Here is a 19254-nt window from a genome sequence, read left to right as displayed (position 1 = left end):
CTGGGAGCAGGAGGCGGCACCGCCGTTCCCCGCGTCGCGGCCGTCGGCCCCTCGGCCCTCGCCCTCTCGCTGCGCCGGCGGAGCGGGCAGAAGAGGAACGGGCTGGGGACGTGGTCCTGACCCAGCTGGGCCCCGGGTAAGCGGCCGCCGCAAGCCTGCGGGAACTCTGTCTGTTCGCAGCTTACCCTGTTTCTGTTAGCAGGTTAATGGAATGGCGGGCTCGGGGGGTCCTGGAGCCTGACGGCCAGGGACGTGGGGAGAGCGCGGGCGAGGCACAGGGGGTCTGCGAGTAGTTGGAAGGAGACCTGAGGCACCTCCTGCCATGGATCGCCCTGTGCGCTGTCAGTCCAGGCTGGGTAACGTGCTGCACCAAGACCACCGGTCTGATTTTGCTGCTACTTCTGTCCATGCAAACGTAGCCAACTGCTACGCTGGTGTGAGGGAAATGAGAACTGAGAAGAGATTTAAGGTCAGTAAAGTGCATCTTCAAATGGCAAAAGTCTCTATGTGGTTAATCCCTTTGAAAACAATGGGAGTTTGAAGATGATATTGGTGACGTTTTGGGGGAAACTGGTTTGGTGTCTCTCTGCATCTAAAAATATAAAAAATCTGACCGAAGGTGTATAGCACTACAGTTAACATTGCTTGCTTCAGTGAAGTCTCATGCGGTGAAACTTCAATCGCAGCATTGATGTTTTTTCATCCTACTTCAGCTTCGTTTCTGGAAACAGCTTGGCTTTTCTCCAGCAGGGCTTTGCTGAGAAATGCCTGAGCAGATATGACATTCCTGAAGATGTATAGTTTCTCTTTTGATAGCAGTAGACACCCGATGAGGAATAAATTCAACACCTCTGAATGTTACTCTTTGTGTGGATGGCTGAGAGGAATTAAACAGCCCCTCCTCACTTGTGTTGCCTACAGGGAACTCCTTTGCCCCTTCGTGTAACTAAATCCTTCTGTGTCCAAAATTTCTCCAAGATTCCCTTCTCATTTTGCCCACAACCACTCAGCTTTTGCAGAGCAGACTGTCACACTGCATCACACAGAGCTGTGCCCCCATCCTTACAGCTGAGCAAATCCAGCCCATCTTCCCTTTGGGCGCCTCCAGCCTGGTTTCTGTGCGAGCTCTTTGATGCATGACCAGCTTTGGAACCTTTTTTTTTTCCCTGCTGCCACGTTTCCGAGATTCATGTGCTGCTCGGTACTGGCTGGGCTGAAATTGCTATTGGTATGTTACTCTGCTCTCATGTTCCTGATCTTAGAGGGGGTGCAGAAGTATGGGCCTCCCATGGGTATCTCCATGGGTACCTCCTCCATGGGTATCTCTCAGAGTCTATTACCCCCGTGAAATGCTCTACACAAGAAGGTGAGCGGTGAGAAGGGCAAAGCACTTAGCCAGTGCCAAATGAGAGATACGGAGCTGATCTGCTTTATCTCCTTTTTGCAAGTTTGTCTTCCATTCCCTGAGACTTTGGCTGAGCATCCCCCAAAACACTGTAGTTTTGTGGGGTCAGGAGGGATGACATAAGGCAAATTTGACTCTGAGCCACCTTTAGGTACATCTTAAATGTCTCATCAGAGAGATGGGACCAGCCCGCGTCTGACAGAGCAATCAGAATACTGCTGCTACCTGAAATAGCTGGAGGTTGTTAGAAAGATGGGCAGAGTGCAACGTGCTCTCAGCTCCCACCAGCTCCTTCTCAGTCTGACATGCTGGTCACTGGAGAGGCCTCGCTCAGAAGTCATCTTGGTACTTCATGACTCTTTCCTCTCTGCTTGCGCTAGAGGTGATCCCTCTTGTGCAACTTCGGAGCTGCAGAGCACCCTCTGTGGGACCCAGCATCTGAATCCTTTATATCCTTTTCCCCCCTCATATTTTGGAAGAGCTCCAATTAGGTGAAGGTGATTCCTTCTGATGGGAAGTGGGTCAACCAGGGAAAACAAACAAAACTTCAAAGTGATTATGCCACATCCAGCCTCATCTGGGCTCAGTTGGCTTCATTTCTTCTACAGTGCAAAATGGATATCAAAAATGACCTCTCTGGAAAAGTCAGATTTCTCTGTTGTTATGAATTCCAGTTCCAAATCCTCCTTTTAAGGAGTTTATGGTAAGATGATTATTGTAAATAAGCTTCCCCTTTAGCAAAGAATAAATCATCAAATAGGCTTTGTTTGGTGAGATCTTTGGCAAAGGAATGTAAATAAATAAGCTAACTGAATAAACTTCTTTATCTCATGTGCTGAGCAGAAAAGGCAGCAAAGTTAATCATTTAGGAAAATAAGCTGGTCTGCTCTGCTTTCTTCAATAACAGACCAGGATGAGTCTAAGGGAAACAATCTGCTCTAGCTCACTGACACTGGTCTTTTTACTAGAGTCCCACAGACCAGGAGAGATGTTTATCACTCTGGAAGCAATGCTGTCTCCTCAAGGAGATGCCCTTCAGTCTAGATTTTTTATTTCTTTTCCTGTGGACTGCTCTACTTCCCTTCAGAGGTAGCTCCTTACAATAGAAGAGAGATCTCTCATGAAGCCAGCTGTGACTTCTCTTCCACCTCCTGGGAGTAGTACACACACGGAAAATAATCTGAATTTTCAGTGTCTTAAACTTTAGACTCCATTCATGTTTCCATATGAGCAAGTTCGTGTGCATATGCATGTGGTTGTACATGGATGTCAGTCCACCACTGCTCAAAGAAATCAGAGTGTGACTGTTTCTGATCTTCACCACAGTTTTTTATTGACTTACGTGGATTTGAACTAATTTGAAGTAAATCTGCCTGGAATCTGAGCCTGTAAGCCAGATATATGTTGCACAAGTTAACAAAAAATGTGTGTAGCTGCTGTGGAAAGTAGCCTAATGCAGTTTAGATGATTTTTGGCATGTAGCAGCTGCAATTACAACATCAGCAGAAGACAGTTCTCACCCCCAGTCGTAATGGTTTGAGCGGTGACCATTGCTGAAATGTCTCTCATCATCCTTTCTCCCTTTGTTTATGCTGTATCTTCTGCCTTGCCACTCTAGGGCATTAGCATCTTATGGACAAATTTAACCATTGGCACCACAGATGAAGACAAGCAAGAAAAACAGATGCAAATTGGTCAGTGAAGAGTTCTCAACTGTGAATCTCTTTGGCAAGCCAGATCAGGATGAATTTAGGACACTCTTTTGACTCATCTATCTCTGTAAATCTTTAATTGGTTCAGTCTCCCTTCCCATACATGCTTTGGTTGATGAAAGGCTGCATCTAGTATTGCATCAGGACAGCAGTATCTCAGCATGACATTTCTCAACCAGGACTGTAGCGTTTAGCACATAAATGATGCATTAATAGAGGTGGTGGTCTGTAGCCTATGCGAATGCCCTTGTTTGTCCTCAAGCCATGGCTTCCTATTGTTTCCTTGTTTCAAAGTCTCAGCATTTTAGCATAGTTGCTTTTTTGCCCCTTTTGTGGTGTTCGACATACAAATATAAAGTCAAGATTGCTTGGAACTCTTCCTGGGAGGAAAGTGTAATAATACAAAGATAGGACATGTTTATGTCAAATATCAGCACAAGATGCTTCTGATGACAGACCACATGGATTCAACCTGTGAATGTATCCACAAGAAAAGAAGCATAGCCTCACTCGTCAGGCTGGTGGTTTGGGACACTTCCAATGTTTGAGTAAAAGCTTTTGCAAATGTAGCAGTAGCATTCCGAGTACTGTCCTACAGCCATAGCTGGAGGAGACCACAAGAGATTCATGGGTTCTCACCATGAATCTCCTACTGACTATCAGCACAGTCCTTAAATTCACAGGGTAGCAATTTATTCTAAATTCAAATAATTGCATGTAATTAAATTTGCCTCCTTTGCACTAGGAGAGCTAATGAGTGTCTCTGAAATGTTCTAAGATCTTTTCATGAAAGGCTTTTATATGTCCATGATTCTAAAGAAAAAAGTTTCCCCAAACTTCCCATTTAACTAATGATTTACACTGTATTTTAGTAGATGTGAAATTTGTGAATCTGTATAAAACCTACAAATAAAATCTCAGCCAGGTTGAAAAATATGATCAATGCCTTGTTGAACGTGGAAACAATATTTATGACGGACCTTCACTGCCAACTCTTTTATACTCTTTGCCTAGTGTATCTGCCTTTGGGCAATCAGCAATTTGTGAAAATACTATCAGGAAGGCTGCTTAGAAATAGCCATCCCATCTGATGGCTTAGCATACATTCTTGTATTAAAAGAATTGAAATATAATAGTGTATTTACTATCAATATCTTTCTGGGAATTATGTCTTAGGCCCTCAAGCCTATGAAACTAAGACATAGAACCTTACTCCCTTTCATCTGCACATCTGACCACTACAAGCTTCAAGAAAACTCTTTGGTAATGAGTATGAGGGCCATGAGAGCAATTTCATGCATGATAAAGCTTCATTTAGCCCAGCCACCTTCCAGAAGGTTGGCTTTAGCTTCTTTTTTGGAAAAACAATGGCTCAAGTGTACAGTTTCTTTCGTCTCCTAGAAGTCAGCTTATTTCCTATACCGTATTGAGGTAAAGAGAACACATACAACAGGTTCCAGTTCCGATTCTTCCTCCAAGAGGACAGTGCAACACATGGATAGGTTACAGAGAGCTGAAATCAGTATTAACTTGCTGAAAACTTTGTGTTTGTAGATCCTATTATATGGCATTGATATTTATTCTACAGAGCAGCCTGTGGTTGTTTGACTCACTACATTGCATCTGTCACATGAAGAAGGCAACCAGGCAATAACTGTCGTGATGCAGAGTAATTTCTTTCAAGGATTTTGTACCTAAGATGTGCTGTCCATAATGTCTTATTTGTGGTCTGTATGTAACACCAGTACCTCCTATTAATTTAATTTGAACATATATTTTGGTTGTTTTCCCTTTGTATGACATTTGCTAGAATGGTCTGTCAAAACAAAACTGGCAAAACGTCATGTAAATAAGAAAGGATCTGCTTTCACATGTGCCTATTATGCCATTCCACTTTCATCTTGCCATGAATTTGAAATTGAGATTCTTCTACGTATAAAAGATGATGACCAGTTATTTTTATCTCCAGTACTCAGCATGCTGCTTCCCCTCTTTCCCCGTGCCCTGTGTTGTCCTGCATGTGATAAGGACAAAGCCTGGAGGAGATTTTTAGAGCGCTGAATTAGGTGCAGAGTTTATCAGTTTTCCTCTGTCTTTCACCCATTTCATTTCCACAGAGAGAATATTTTACAATTCCATAGAGATGCCTGAATTCCTGATAGCTTTGAAGAGTTATTCTATGTTAATACATGTGAGATTTAAAATAGAGTGGTAAGCTAGCAGTGTTGACAGACGTGTTAGTTTTAAATCAAAATGTCTCACAGCTGTGATTTACTTAGTGATATATGTTGCTGAATTTTAAAAGATATCCTTTGGAATAGATTATTGAATGGTAAATATGGTGATGCTTTGATGACATTTTAAAGTTTCATGCAATACACTACAAAATTTCTGTACAAATTGGTTAATATTATCTAATTTTGCTCCACTTTAGGGGACTCCTGTCTGCAGAGAAAACCAAAATCGCCCAGCAAAACCACTACCCTACCCTGGCGGTAGGGCTGGCACTACCCATGTTTTTGCAATTGTTTTTCAAGAAGCTCTGATTTTGCATAAGCAATATAGTCATCTTCTCTTTTTCCATCTGGCAGTACCTCTCAAGAAGGACAGAAATTGCGGGCAGAGAAATAATATCAGACTTCAAATTAACAGTTAAATGTGCTCTTCATTCAAAAGCAACTCAGCCTTGAGATTTCTGAGAATTCATTGTCTCTATTCTTCGTTTATGTGTCGTCTCTGATTTACATCCCTCTTCTTCAAACTTCAGTGTCAGGGGTGATTTATGAGTGCAATTTTCTGTGTAATATTCTGCACGAATAGTTGGCAAATTCCTTCCCTCAGCATGGGGATGTATTCCTCTTTGTTACGCACCAAAGAGGCACACAACCCTTAAATTTGTTTAAGAAGACAATGTTTAATAAGCTTTTTGAAAGGAAAAATGCAAATCCTGGCTCATAATAATCCATCTCATAATTACACATAGATATGTTACTTGTACAAAAACTGCTCTGGCTATGTGGCATTGGCATTTTATGTGATGGGTCCATTGAGAGTCCCTCTGACTGCCACGGGTCAGTCTGTTTAACCGATCTCTTGTTTTTAGCTTGAAACAAGTTGCCACACAGCATGGGGAGCAAAGCGTGCGAGTCCAGCTGCATTGCTGTACTAGGAACTGCTCATGCTGAAATTTAAGCATGAGCTTATTGAAGGACTTCTGAGGTTTGTTAATTTTCTGTTGTGTATTTCTGCCTCTTCTAGGGTTGAAGACATTTTACATGTTTATAGAGTTCTTTGAGTTGCAAAACTTGGTAAAATCTTGTGTGAAATGTTGATGGCATCAGCCTTATACCTTCAGTGAGGACTCTGCATTCACTCTGGTTCCCAAAAACTTAGAAGGGACCTGAGTCCCACTAGATTATTGTACACAAGAGGGTGATTCTCGGGCTTCTCTGAATGATTTGTGAATCTATATTTACAACCTCTATAGGTATTTGCCAGCAAATCAGTTCACATCCACCCAGCAGCAGATGTGTTAAAAATATTCCCCATAATCAGTGCAGTGCCCAAGGTTATGGACCAAGAAGGAGGTCCTCCACAGCCCACTTACCCATCTGTCTCTTCTTAATTAGGACTTGGGTGAATTGGAGCGTAGTTTCATCCCTGAACTCTACTCTGTTTCCTGTCTCACACATTTTATAGTCTAGAACCATTGCAGAGCAGGGAATATGTGTCCCTTGTCCTACAGTGCTTTTGCTTTTCTGCCCCTTTATGCGCTTTGACATCCTCAGACATTAGTGTTTTATCAGTACCAGTTGTTGATTGTGGAGGACAGTGACTGCATTAAACAAATGACACTGGTTCTGTTACACATTCTATTACACCCTCTGCCATGAACACCTCAGCAGTGTAATGTGAAAATGATCTGGTTTTAGCTGTGAAAGAACCTTTGTATGCACAGGCATTTCCAGGAGAATTTGGGTTGTTGTAACAGTGGCTCTCTGCATTCCTGTGCTCAAGTGGGGGAAGGAGAAACATCTCCCACATTGCCACATAGCTGACCAGTCTCCTTATGCCTATGAATAACTAGTGGGTACGTATCACTGAAATAGGAAGTGTGGCTTCTAGTAAACTTCCTATTTCATGGATAAACTCGAGCAGTCGGAAATTGTGAAATCTAGATGACAGATTGCCAAACCATTTTCTTGCTATAGTGATGCTCTGCAAATAAAAATATTGATTGGAGACTGTCAAAAGTCTCTTTTCTTGGTAAATTTTCTTATTCTGAGGGAATATCCAGTGCATATAAAATTGCCCAAATATTTATTTTTCACCTATGATTCTTCATTCCTTTTTATAATTCCATTGTCTTCAGTGCTCTCTCTAAAAACAGCTGATCTATATAGACATGATTCTCCTCTCGCTTAATGTTGTTAAAATCAAAAGTAATTTACCGTCTCCTCTGTGCAACTCAGAAAAGAGTCACGGACAGGAGCTGTGAAGATGCCATGGATTTAGCTTGGTGTAAAACTGGTGTAGAATGATTGCGATCTCTGTACAGGTTTGTAGAAGTACATATTTCTGTTTATCACAGACAAGTAAATATTTAATAATCATCAGGGGTAATTCACAAATAAAGACAATACAGTCAAAGGTGCACAGAGCTGACAGGGGTCTTAAGAGGCCTTGTTGCAAGTTCTTCTGGACCTAGGAGAGAACAAAGATGCAAGTACCTGGCACGTGTCAATGTGAAGATTTTATGCTGGTCGTTTTCTGCTGCTTACAAGATTGGTGCATTAAGATTGGTGCATTAAGAGCTGGACTTGAGCTTCTTTGGGTATGTTAATGCAAGACTTGCTGCTGGAGGCTGTCTGGGAAATGTCCTTGTCCCTGCAAGGAGGTGTCTGGCCACCAGCTGTGTCACTGGCACCGTGGTGGGAGCGCTCCCTGAGGAGGTGAGGCCTTCTCCTGTCCCGGCTCCCTGGCCTTTCCTCATCACTGCCCCCAAACCCCTCTGTCCTTTGGCTTCCTCAGGCTCCGAGCCTCAGGTCTTTCCCCTTTCTCATCCTTGCTGCCTCTCTCCTCCCAGTCCCACTTCCTCTGAGGGGATTCCTCGGGACGCATCCCACACTTGGCCCCCCCTGCGCCCTGGATAGCTCAGCCTTACCCAGCACCGCAGCTGGACAATGGTGACTGCCACAATTACTCCCTGCGCCTGCCCTGCCTTTCCCCTGTCCCCATGCCTGCCTGCCCCTGTCTCCTGCCGGGGGCCTGGTGTCCAGCCTGCAGCCTCTGAGCCGCATCCACCTTCTCCTGCTTTCTCCAGGCGCTTTTCTCGCCACCCTTGTGGCCCAGATCCGGGTGGCCTGAATTCCCCACAGCCCGGTCGGTGCTTCCTGCCCGCTGGCGCGAGGCCGCCGGGGCGCAGAGCCAGGAGGCCGCCTTTGCCTGGGGAGCTGGTGCAGCCGCAGGCCCCGAGCCCGAGCCCTCCCCCCGCAGCACGGCCGCTGCCAAAATCCACAGATTCGTCCTTTCTTTCCTGGTGCTAGTTAGGAAAAAAGGGGCACGGTCGGTACTGATGTGGGGGGTTGGCAGCTCCGAAAGACCGACTTTGTGTTTGCTGGGAGGCTGATGCCCCTGCTTCGCTCGGTCACTGGGGGCTCCCGCCAGCTGCGATGGAGGTGCCGCCCGGCAGAGGTGATGGGAATGCTAAGAATAAAACTTGCTTGCCCCTTTATTAGCATATATATTGTCCTGCGCAGAACTGATGCGGACTTTTAAATCCATGCAAGACCTTTGCAGCAACCTCCCTTCTGCACTTGTTGACCTACCATGGCTTTGGTGGTTTATTTTCACTGCTGCTGTGAGTAGGACCGGTACAGTGCCAACGTGAAGAAGTGAGACCAAATATCTGCCTTTCTGAAGATGAGACCAAAAGGTGAGAAGACAAAAGGGATATCACATAAATATGGCCAAATAGGTCACTATCTGTGCGTTGCATGCATTTATCTAGTCCAGGCACCTTCAAAATCATCCTCCAAGTTATTTTTGGTTGAGGAAAAGCAGTAGCTATCCTGGTGCTCTGGGAAGGCCATGGGGTAGTTACAACTGAAGAGGTAATCAGAAACACAACCTCTTTTGGCACCACACAGGTCATTAAACACACCTGGTTGCTATGGGAACTCCAGCAAGAGCTTCTCAAACAAATTGGAAATCAGGACTTCGTGATACCCAGCAAGCCCAGCCTGGATGGGTGGGAGAATATGATGTATCCGAACCTGAATTATCTCCCTTCCCTGGGATACTTACTGCTGCCTCAATTTCACAAATCATTAACACCGCATTGCTTCAGGTTTATAGCATCTCCTGATGCCATTTTAAAATACTTGCGAAGGGGATAATGAGTCAGATGCACTGCGACCAGAAGTGGCCTCGGCTGAACCACCCTTGGTAGAGCTGCACTCCCGTGTCTGCGCAATCATCCCAGTGCACCTACATAATCAGAATAAAAATGACTACCTAAATAACGGTACTGCACCGCTGGGATTATATGGTAAGCAAGTATGTAAATAAACTTCCCTTTCAATTTAACAAAACACAATACTGAAAGGAAATCAAAGAGCTCTGGATATATGTGGTCTGCATTTTGCCAGTATTTGAATGAAACGTCTTTGCTGTTGAATTGCTGCTACTTTAACAGCAACCATGCTCTAGGCAGCTCCCGGGTAAGGAATACAGAGCCAGATCTTTAGACGCTGCTGTACCTATCAAAGGGTGTATATCTACTATTTAGATGTAACTGTAATTTAAGTTGCTCCTCAGTAGCCCCTGAACCCTGCAGGTGAGTGAGTCCCCTCAAAATACAGGTTTCTGTTGTCAGCACTTGCAAACTGCCAGTGCTCTGATGCTGCCCCTAGCTACCGCTTGCCTGCATCCCAAGGCTGGATGCAGCGCAGGTGGCCCAGCTTGGCCGTGTCCTCCCCTGAGCAATGCCCAAGCTGCAGCTCTCCCATGCAGTCTCCAAAGCATGCACCTTGCCGTGGGAGCTGGAAATCTCTAACTTGGGTATTTACTCTGCCATATTTATACGACATAAAGTTGAGATCATGCCATCGTATCTAGCTTTGCCATCTGCAAGAGATGAAGTTCTACACAAAAATATATTTATTGTTAACTTGAATGTTAAAATATGATAGGTGTCAAAGGAAACAGTTTGAATTACTTGGATAGTGTATTTTGGGTTGCTTAGGCACAAAACATTTTTTCAGAAAGGTATCAGAAACCTCATACAATGTATGAGGTGTATCTGGTGTCCTTCATCTATGCAAGGATGCTGCATTTGCTTGGAGTGAGTTGACAACATGTTTAAGAGTAACAAGCATATTTAGGTTTTTGGAAGTATGTTATTAATTACGGCACTTTACAGAACATTAAATTTGCTAATTATACAAACTTACTCTGCAAAAGCAAATCCAAGGTAAACTGAATTCTTAAGGAAAAAAAAGATGTGTTTAATGACTTGTGTACACTTTGTAAACTTGCGTAATCAAAAAGAGGATCTTGGAAACAGGACTTGCGAAGTCTGCACAATATTTGGGGAAGCAGCATTTAAATAACTGAATGACTCTTCTAGTCATGTTTCAATGAGAAGTAATAGTGCTCCTAAAGCTAAATGGATCTTGTGAAGTCCAATAATTCATTGGGATCAGCAATTAGACAATTTTAGTTAATTAAAAAGGCAATGTCTACAGTTAAAAAAAAAAAGTAGTTTATTTTTGTTTTCAAATGCAGAGGAGCCATGCTTCTGTAAACACCTTACATTAGGATAGGAGATGGTGCAAAAAGAAGAGAAACTAAATAACTAGGAGCCATTAAAAAAGAGAAAATATCCTGGAGTCACTGGAAAGGCTTCAAATTTATTATGTGAATAAAAGTGACATTCATCCTACTGCATCAAATACTCCCTTTTGAAATGCAAGAACTCCCCTGGCTCCAGTATTTCTGTCCTATGAGCACAGAAGTGAAGGAAACTGAGAAAAGTGGGACCAACCTGTATAATGTATTGCAGTCTTCAGAAAGAATTGTCTTAATATTAACTCATTACAAGAAGAGAAACTCCATAATTTGGCACAATAAAAGGAAAATTAATAGAAAAAAAATCTGTATCTTCTTACAGGCACATTCTGGAATGCAGTACATCCTGGAAATATGAATTCACACTATTTATTTAAGCAAAAGCAAAAGATCTCTGACTGGCTGGGAGCAGGACTTACCTAATGCAGAACAGCTTAGATACCCAATAAAAAATGATTCTTGGATTAAAATATTAGAAAGTCTAGGTAAAAATGACCTCATTTTAGTGAGATTGTGACATGAAGTCACCCAAGTTTAATTGATTGTTTCCTGAGCTGAGCTCTGGCTGGTGCCCTGGCCACCCCGGCAGCGCCCAGTCTAGCTGAAAAGTGAGTTTACCGCAGAGGTGTCGCGGGGCATGTCCGAAAAGGCAAAAGCAGCTGAATTTCCTGACATGGCCATAAGCCAAGTACTCAAGTACTCCTGGAGACTAAACAAAACTGAGCAGGGTGGCTCTGTAGCTGTCTCATCCCCACAGTGCTGGTCACTGCCTTGGTGAGCGGTAAGGCTTGGGGAGAATGCTGGCAGGGCTTGGGGGACTCACAGACTGCTTTTTAATCAACCAGTTTGATTTCAGGAATTTGCAGTCAAGCTGCTCCTCTCCACCCCTACCTTCCTCTCATACAACCTCAGCCTGAAGCCTACAGCATTCATTTTCTCTGTTTTCATATCCTTTTGGAAATTGAGTGACTGTTTCTGCTTGCTTGTTCTAATAGCATGCCACCCATTTCACAGTAAATGCAGATTTCCCCCCAGTTGTTTTAGTTTGTGTACAAGTAATGTAAACTATGAGAGAAGCAGCCTCCAGCTGTAGCGTTGGTCGTCTTCTGCTAATTGCAGATCCTGAACTTACTTTGTGTGCTGCTGCTGCTGACAGCCCGCGTTGCGCCTGCTCCCAGCTGGTTCAAGCAGCGACGGCGGCTGGATTTACCCATATGGGAAGGATCAATGAAACTGTTCCAGAGTTCACTTGAGGAAGAGTGAGGTTTTTAGAATATGCTGTTGCGCAGGAGTGTAAGCATCAGCTGGAAGAAACAAGAGGGTGACAGGGACACGGTGTTTGCTCGTCGAGTGGGAAGGGGAGAGCTCTGGCAGGCGTCTCAGCCAGGAGCTTGTGCAGGGTTAGTGCTTCCCTTCCTGGGGAGAGGAGGGTGATGCATCAGTAAATGAAGCTGCAAGACTTGAATCGCTTTAATTAGGCTGTCACTACTAAGGGATATACTGGTGAAGTGTTTTCAGAAACAATTTAAAAGTTTACATTCATTGAGGCCTCACTCTGACCAGGTGCAGCCTCGCCCGGATCCTGCAAGGTGTCTCAGGGTGTTGGTCCTGGAGACTGGCCGTGTGGCAGAGCCGCGCTGCAAGGGTCATGGTTTCTTCGCAGGTGAACCTGATGCCTGGCTTTTTGAGGAGATGCCCTTAAGTATTGCTTTGCTTTGCTATTTAAAGCACCGACACTGAAATGATATTGCACTCGCCCCTCAGGCTCACGCACCCACAGCAGGTTTGGGAGCCTGGCTTGCAGGCTGCAGGGTGGGGTGGTTAATGCTTGGGACAAGCATGAGACATGCTCCTCTGTTTTTTTTAACAAATATTCCCAGCACTCAAGCATGAGGTGCTGCCCAGGTGCCCCCAGGTCAGCAGGGAGGGCAGGTGGCAGCTTTTGTGCCTGGAAGAACATTCTTTGGTGCAGTTCAGGAGCCTGCAGAGACTTTCCCTTTTCTGTGGCATTTCTGATCTCCATGGGGAAGAGCAATGCCTGCATGACCCTGCACAAGCAGGGGGCAGAGCATGCACATATCCTTGTGAGTGCGGGGGCAGAGCCATGGGAGAGCCCCCATTGCTTGCCTCAGGTTTCGTGGCTGCACCGCGCTCCTGGCACTGCTCCTTCCATTGTGTGTGGCAGCCGGGATGTGGCTCTGCCATGTCTGAAAACACGGCCTAAGCACCAGAGTCATTTAGGTGCTTCTGGAGGTTTTGCCTTTGACCTCCCAGATAGCAAAAGAGGGCTCCGGTCTGGTTTTTTGCCTTTTACTGCTTAAAGGGATGTCCCACACTGGTGTAGGGTGCCGTTAGCCGACAGCTCGTTTGGGGCCAGTAACAGCATTGCCCCCACCGGCTGGCAGGCGCCACGGAGCGGATCCATCTAAGGAGATGGAAACATCAAGTCAGATATTTGTGAGGGTGACGTGAATGTGGCAATTCACGCAGCATTTTAATAACACTGAAAACAATTTTCATTATACGTCTGTGTGGCGGCTGGAGCTGAGACGGGTGCTGCTGCTGTGGTGTGGCTTGGGTGAGCTGTGGTGCAGGTGTATCTCAGCAGGTCAGGGGAGAGGCGGGTGGGTGCGTGCTGTGAGACCCGAGGAGATGAGTTTTTGCACCTCAGTGTTTGGAAACAAATCTGTCGACTGCAAGTGCTATGCCTTAATCTGCTGCTGCCTGTGCTGCCAGACTTGGGGGTTGGAAACGGTTGTATTTCTGCCACTCCCGTGGCTCAGGCCTTGCACAAGGCAGGGGGCAGGAGGAGCCCAAGTGCGGCTGGGGCCTGGGCTGGGCTGCGCTCTGATGCGAGGGCGAGTGCAGTGCCGCTTGCTGTAGCTTCAGTAGGGCTGGGGTGGCTCCTTGCGGAAGTATGCCCCCACCCCTCCATCTGCACCCCAAATATAGCACCAGAGGTTCAGGCTGGTTCTGGGGAAAGGCAGTCGAGATGCTCCATGGGGTATTTGACCGCCCCGTAGCAGGAGGAGGCAGATCCCAAAGCCTGTCCTCGTTCTGCCGGAGCTGTTGATGGCAGACGCTGTGAAACAGGGTTGAGCGTGGCCTTGCCGCTAGTGTGGTGCGGGCCCCTCAGCCACCTCGGGACTGACGGGGCAGGAGGAGGGATCCTTACCGCAACCGGGTGCTCCCTGTGCTCCGCGGCCCTTCAGTGCCAGCCGCAGCCTGGGCCTCACGGAGCAGGGCAGCGTCCCGCTGACTTGGCAGCGGTTTAAACCTCTTGCAGAACAGGAGGAAAAAGTTTCGGCTGCTGTGCGGAAGGCGGCCTCTGGGGAGGGCTCCCCTGGAGGGCCCCCTCCATCCTGCCAGGCAGTGCACAGCGAATGCAAGTGGGGAGGCTGGCACCTCTGCCCGGAGAGAGCGATGCCGTGCGGCCGACGTTGGCAGCCGGGGATGTCTGCCCTGCTCCCCTTCCCTTGCGTGTCCCCCGGGGGCTGTTGCAGGTGGAGGCCGGGCCGCGGGGGATGCTGTGCCACGGGGACAGCCGCGCCGCAGCCGGTCCCCGCGCTGGCGAGTGGGTCCGCGCGTGGCCCCCGCCGCCCCGCGGCGGACACGCGTGGGCGGAGCGGCGGGGCGGGGCGGGGCGGGGAGCGGCGCGGCGCGGAGGGGAGCGCGCCCGCAGAGAGCCGCGCTCGGCGCCCGCTCGGCAGCGCCTCCCGCCGCCGCGGCACCATGTGGCAGCCGGCCACGGAGCGGCTGCAGGTAGGCGCGGGCGGGGGGCCGGGCCGGGCCGGGGGCTGCCGAGCCGCGGAGCTGCCCGAGGAGGGCGGCGGGGGCTGTGGCGGTGGGAGCGGGGCCGCCGGAGCATCACCCACCGGTACCGGGAGTTTGTTGCAACTTCTCCCCCCGCCTCCGTGGAGGGGGGGGTGTGCGGGGCGGGGGGACACGGGACACACACAGACAGAGTGCGGGGGGAGGGAGGCGCTGCCCCGGCGGCATCCCGGGTCCCGGCTGCCGCTGCCCGGCGGCTCCGGCGCTCCCCGGCGGGGCTTTGGTGCCGGCGGGAGGGGGCGGTGCGGCCGCGGCCGCCCCGGCCCCGGGAGGCGGCGCGGCTCGGTGGGTTTTCGGCGGGGGAAGCGCCCTTTAGGGGCTTCTCCCCGCGCACCCCTCCGGTGAGGGGGAGCCCCGCCGGCCCGGCCGCCGCCTGGCTCCGCGGTGCGGGGGGGTCCCCCACCGCGGTCGCGCGAGACCCGCGGAGCGGGGGCGCGGGGGACACGAAGTCCCGCGGGAGCCGTTTGCCACCCCCAAATCTACAGGTCCGGCTGGCCCGTGGGAACTTGGCCCCCCCCGCGCTGCCTCCCCGGGCTCCGCCGGGCGGCCCGCACCCTCTTGCAGCGGGTCGGGCTCTGCTAGCCCTGGCTCTCCCTTTTTTAAATGTATGCTTGTATGCATATTTCATATTCCCGGTGAAATCTGAGACAGGCAGAGAGCAAGATGAAATAAAACTCACTTTGTAGTTCCACTGTGTCGATTTCATATAGTTTTCCAGAGCAAGTGTCTAGTGAGAGAGAACTGGATGTTTTAAGTAAGAGTCAATGGTCTTAGCAGATGACAAGAAAAGGTTATTATTGCTTTTGCAATTCAAATTGAGAATTTGCTTTGATATCGTCAAGCAGAAAATTCAGCGGTTTGATTTGAGTTGATAGCAAAGCCAAGCTGAGCAGATCCCTGAGCTTTAATCTGCACCAGCCAGTAATGGGAATTATTCCCACTGTTAAAAAAGCATACTTTTCTCTACAACATGAAACTTGGTTTTTAGTGGATAGGAATGATGTGCTGCATCCATAGTTGATGGATTCCAGGGTAAAAACTATGTGAGCGTGTTATTTATTTGCTTCCCACGTGTTAGCCAGAAACCTCTCTGTACTAAACACCAGCAGCAAGATCGCCTGTGTTAAGGAGTTAATGATCTTGGGCCGGTCGTTGAGGCCGGAGTGTTCCCTGGGGGGATGCTGCTGCCGGGGAAGGACCTGAGGTGAGGCTGCACCCAGCAGTTGGGGGCAAAGGAGAAGGTGAGGGAAGGGAAGGGAAAGAGAAGGGGAAAGCTGGAATTAGTAGTGTTGTACTGGTCTGTATCGTACAGACTGGCTACTTGCCCCCTTTGTGGAATTAGGAGGTGTTAAAATAACAAGATATTAATATCGCAAATATCTGATACTGCCTACAAGAGCACGCAAGACTAAACAAAACCAAGTGCTTATGTTTTGCAGAATAAGATTGTGAGTGTAACCTTATTTAGCTGCCTCATGTATCCCACGCACCGGTAGGGCCTTGCCTTAGGGAGTGGGTGGGAAAGGCTACGTGCTGTGGGGAACCAGGGCTGCCTGGAGGGGGGATGCTCGCTGGGCCTCTTGCTTACCTGTTGCAGCACAACACTGGCCTGTAGTGAGGGGAGCCCATGTTCCTCCCTGTTGCTGGAGGGGAGCCACGAGCACCAAAGTTCTCAGCAGTGGCCACTGACTTTGTGCAACCTACTGTTGGTTGCCTCTAGCTGGAGGCTCCAGGCATCCTGAGCCTCCGGAAATGCTGAGTGCCTGTAAATGCAGATCTTGCCAACAGGAGTTGCTGAGGAAGTACATGAAGAGCTGTAGGTGCTCTCAAAAAAACAAGCCAGAGGGATCCAAAATTACAGAATTAAATGATGCTTTGGACTTGTACCAGCTCCTAAAAATGGGGAGAAGGGGAAAGCCTTGGAAAAGTCACAAGAAGCCCATAATAATTCTGTGTTCACACAAGAGGTTAAATAACAACATAGTGAACGGTGGACAAAATGAATGCAGTGAGTGGAAGGATGCTGGGAGTAACTAAGATGTGATCCTGTAATTGAAAGCCAGATCCTAATCCACATACACACAAGCCAGAGTTGCATGGGCAACAGACTACCTAATATCCTCAACCCCTTTGAATTTTTTTTCTCCAAAAAATCTTTGAAACCTGGTCATTTCAAGTAGCCTAATCTCCCCTTCTGTCTCTAAGAACCACGTGTTGTGCATCACCAGCCTGACCAAAGCTGCTGGCAGCGCTTGCCCGCCTCTCCCGAGGAGAGCTTGTGCAAGGCAATAAATGCATGTTTTTTCCCTTCTTTCTCCCCCTCAACATGTTAATTCAGTTTCAGATGTCCCGTGTTGCTCTCTTTGTCCCAGGTTCCCTCTCTCCTGGCACCCAGCTGCTGTGAAACAAATCTTGGTGCCATCAGGGTGTTGAAGGGGGGCCCTCTGCTTGTCCCTGGCTTTGCAAGTGCTCACCCTGGCTGGCAAGCATGTGTTGGGAGGGTGCTGGGCATGGGATTTAGGTTGTAGCGGGGGGATATTTGGTCACTGGGTAGAATAGATGACATCTTACAGTCTCTATTTGTATATTCTGTGATTACGGGTTATGCCAAGTCTCTACTGTAGGATATTTGGGGGATGTATAATGGCAGGTCCAGCCCTGTCTTCTATAGGTTTTCCTTCCAGCTGATGTATGGGTGCAGAAAGTATGGAGCTGGCACAGCTTTCTTGGCATTTTAATGTGTGAGTTTTATGTGGCGTAATTTTGACCCAGATGTGTCTTGCGTTAATATCCAGCCATGGCGAAGTGCAGGTTTGTTGTTAGTCCATGCTGTAGCTCTGTACTAAGTAAAACGGCAGAGAAAATATTTTCATCTTTCAGAATATTTCTTTTGGCTTGGTTCAGTAAGGGAAAGTATGAACTGACTTTGGAAGTGGATGCCTGTTGGTATGGGTCAGTCCTGCCCTCATTGCTAAGGCGAGCTGTGTATGTTTAACTTAAATGGCAGCGAGTATCGCGGTGTGAAGACTCCTGTCGTGTTCTGACAAAGCGTGCTATGGTCATCTATTGCTCGCGGGTCTCCTTTCCCAGTCCTATGCAGTGTATGACAAGGCTGCGCGTTCCTGGTCTATGGCCATTCATGTAAGATCTACTTTTGTTCCGAATGTGCTCAGTCCTGTCAAGTTTCACAGTTTGTGTTGAAATTTTTGGCGTTGGCTAGACGGGTACAATTCCAGTAGTGAGGTCAGCAGCAGAGCTCACGCATATGCAGTAGGAATGAAGTGTCATCAGCTGCTGGGTTGGTTACAAAAATGCAATGAGCTGGGGCATGAGCTGGACTTGTCCCCACTGCTGTCATGGCCACTTGCTGCTGAAAGCTTCATCTGCTGCTGAAATGTGCCCCCCTTCCTGGGGCTTTGGTTTCTGGCTTTGCTGGAATAAGATGTGATCGCTTGTTTTTTTGTTTTGGTTTGGTTTGGGTTTTTTTTGTCACTGTGTTCTCCACTCCACTTCTCTCTGATGGAAGCTTTTCCTGTTATCCTGCTGCTTAATGAAGAAGCCTTGCTGTTCCTGGAAGATATGTTGAATTGAATTAAATGGATTAGAAGGATAAGTTAGAAAAATGTAAATATCCAGGTTTCTGGAATTTCCTTGAAAATATAATACAGCAAAGCCTGCTTTTTCTTCTGCTGTTCCTTTCCTTTCACCTTTTGTGATTCTTTCACCCATAGCAACATTGCAATTATGTGTATTTTCTCCAAAGTTAGTGGGACAGTCAGTTATACGGGAAACCGCATAGCTGGGAGTATACCACAGGGATCATTGAGTCTCTGGTGTGGTACTCAAGAAGATTGTGATTTTGCAGGTAATACAGGCATTAGCATTATTCATGCTTAATGTAAAAGAGATGATCTGGGACTGTGTCTTTTTTGAAGACTTCTTCCCCTCTACTTTTTGTGGTGGCATTCCTGGTTTGTGTTCAGTAAAATGTGGATGAACATACTGAACACGCGTGTGCCTCCCTGTCTCCTCTGCTGGAGCAGTGACCAGGGGATTGTTCAGGTATTTATAGATTGTTCTCCTTGCTGGGAACGCCGGGGCTCCAGCCCAGGGCTCACTGTACCTTCTGGGTATGGTTTTCATTGTCGTGTTTGCAGCAGACCTTATCAATGGTTATAAGAAGTGCACTCTGATTTTTGGCTTGACGTTTGTGGCAGCGGCACTGGTTGAAATGATGCCGAAAATCTTCTGAAATCTTTCTTTAAAATTATTTCCAAATGTACCCTCTGTGCCTGGTTTGGGATGTGAGGGTCGGGAGGCCTCGGCGGTGCAGCTGGGATTTCAGAGCCGCCGGCCTCGGCGATGCTCCCGTGAGGACTCTGAAGTGGTTTTTGAAAACAAGCAACATCTTCGTGCAGTTTCATGTGCCTGTCTGAGAGATGACTGCTATTTGCT

General features: G+C 47.6%; 1 protein-coding gene across 5 annotated transcripts in view; it reads left to right on the top strand.

Annotated features, from left to right (window-relative positions):
- The first annotated feature begins 111 nt into the window (after positions 1 to 111).
- PID1 (phosphotyrosine interaction domain containing 1) overlaps positions 112 to 19254 on the top strand; it is a 104883-nt gene continuing 85740 nt past the window's right edge. Inside the window, exon 1 of one of the 5 annotated variants that reach the window (XM_052804339.1) lies at positions 112 to 136. Coding sequence is in view for 3 of the 5 variants with exons in the window: in XM_052804341.1 (XP_052660301.1) it covers positions 14392 to 14730 (339 nt within the window). In the remaining 2 variants the exon portion in view is untranslated. Of the gene's footprint in view, positions 137 to 211; positions 470 to 9275; positions 9668 to 14382; positions 14731 to 18198; positions 18424 to 19254 lie in introns of those variants that run through there. The other 4 variants (XM_052804336.1, XM_052804337.1, XM_052804341.1 and 1 more) reach the window with 4 other exon arrangements.

Source organism: Harpia harpyja, chromosome 12, assembly GCF_026419915.1.
Source record: "Harpia harpyja isolate bHarHar1 chromosome 12, bHarHar1 primary haplotype, whole genome shotgun sequence".
Taxonomy (NCBI): Eukaryota; Metazoa; Chordata; class Aves; order Accipitriformes; family Accipitridae; genus Harpia; species Harpia harpyja.
Note: the sequence above shows the minus strand (reverse complement) of the source record. Positions and strands in the feature narration are given on the sequence as shown.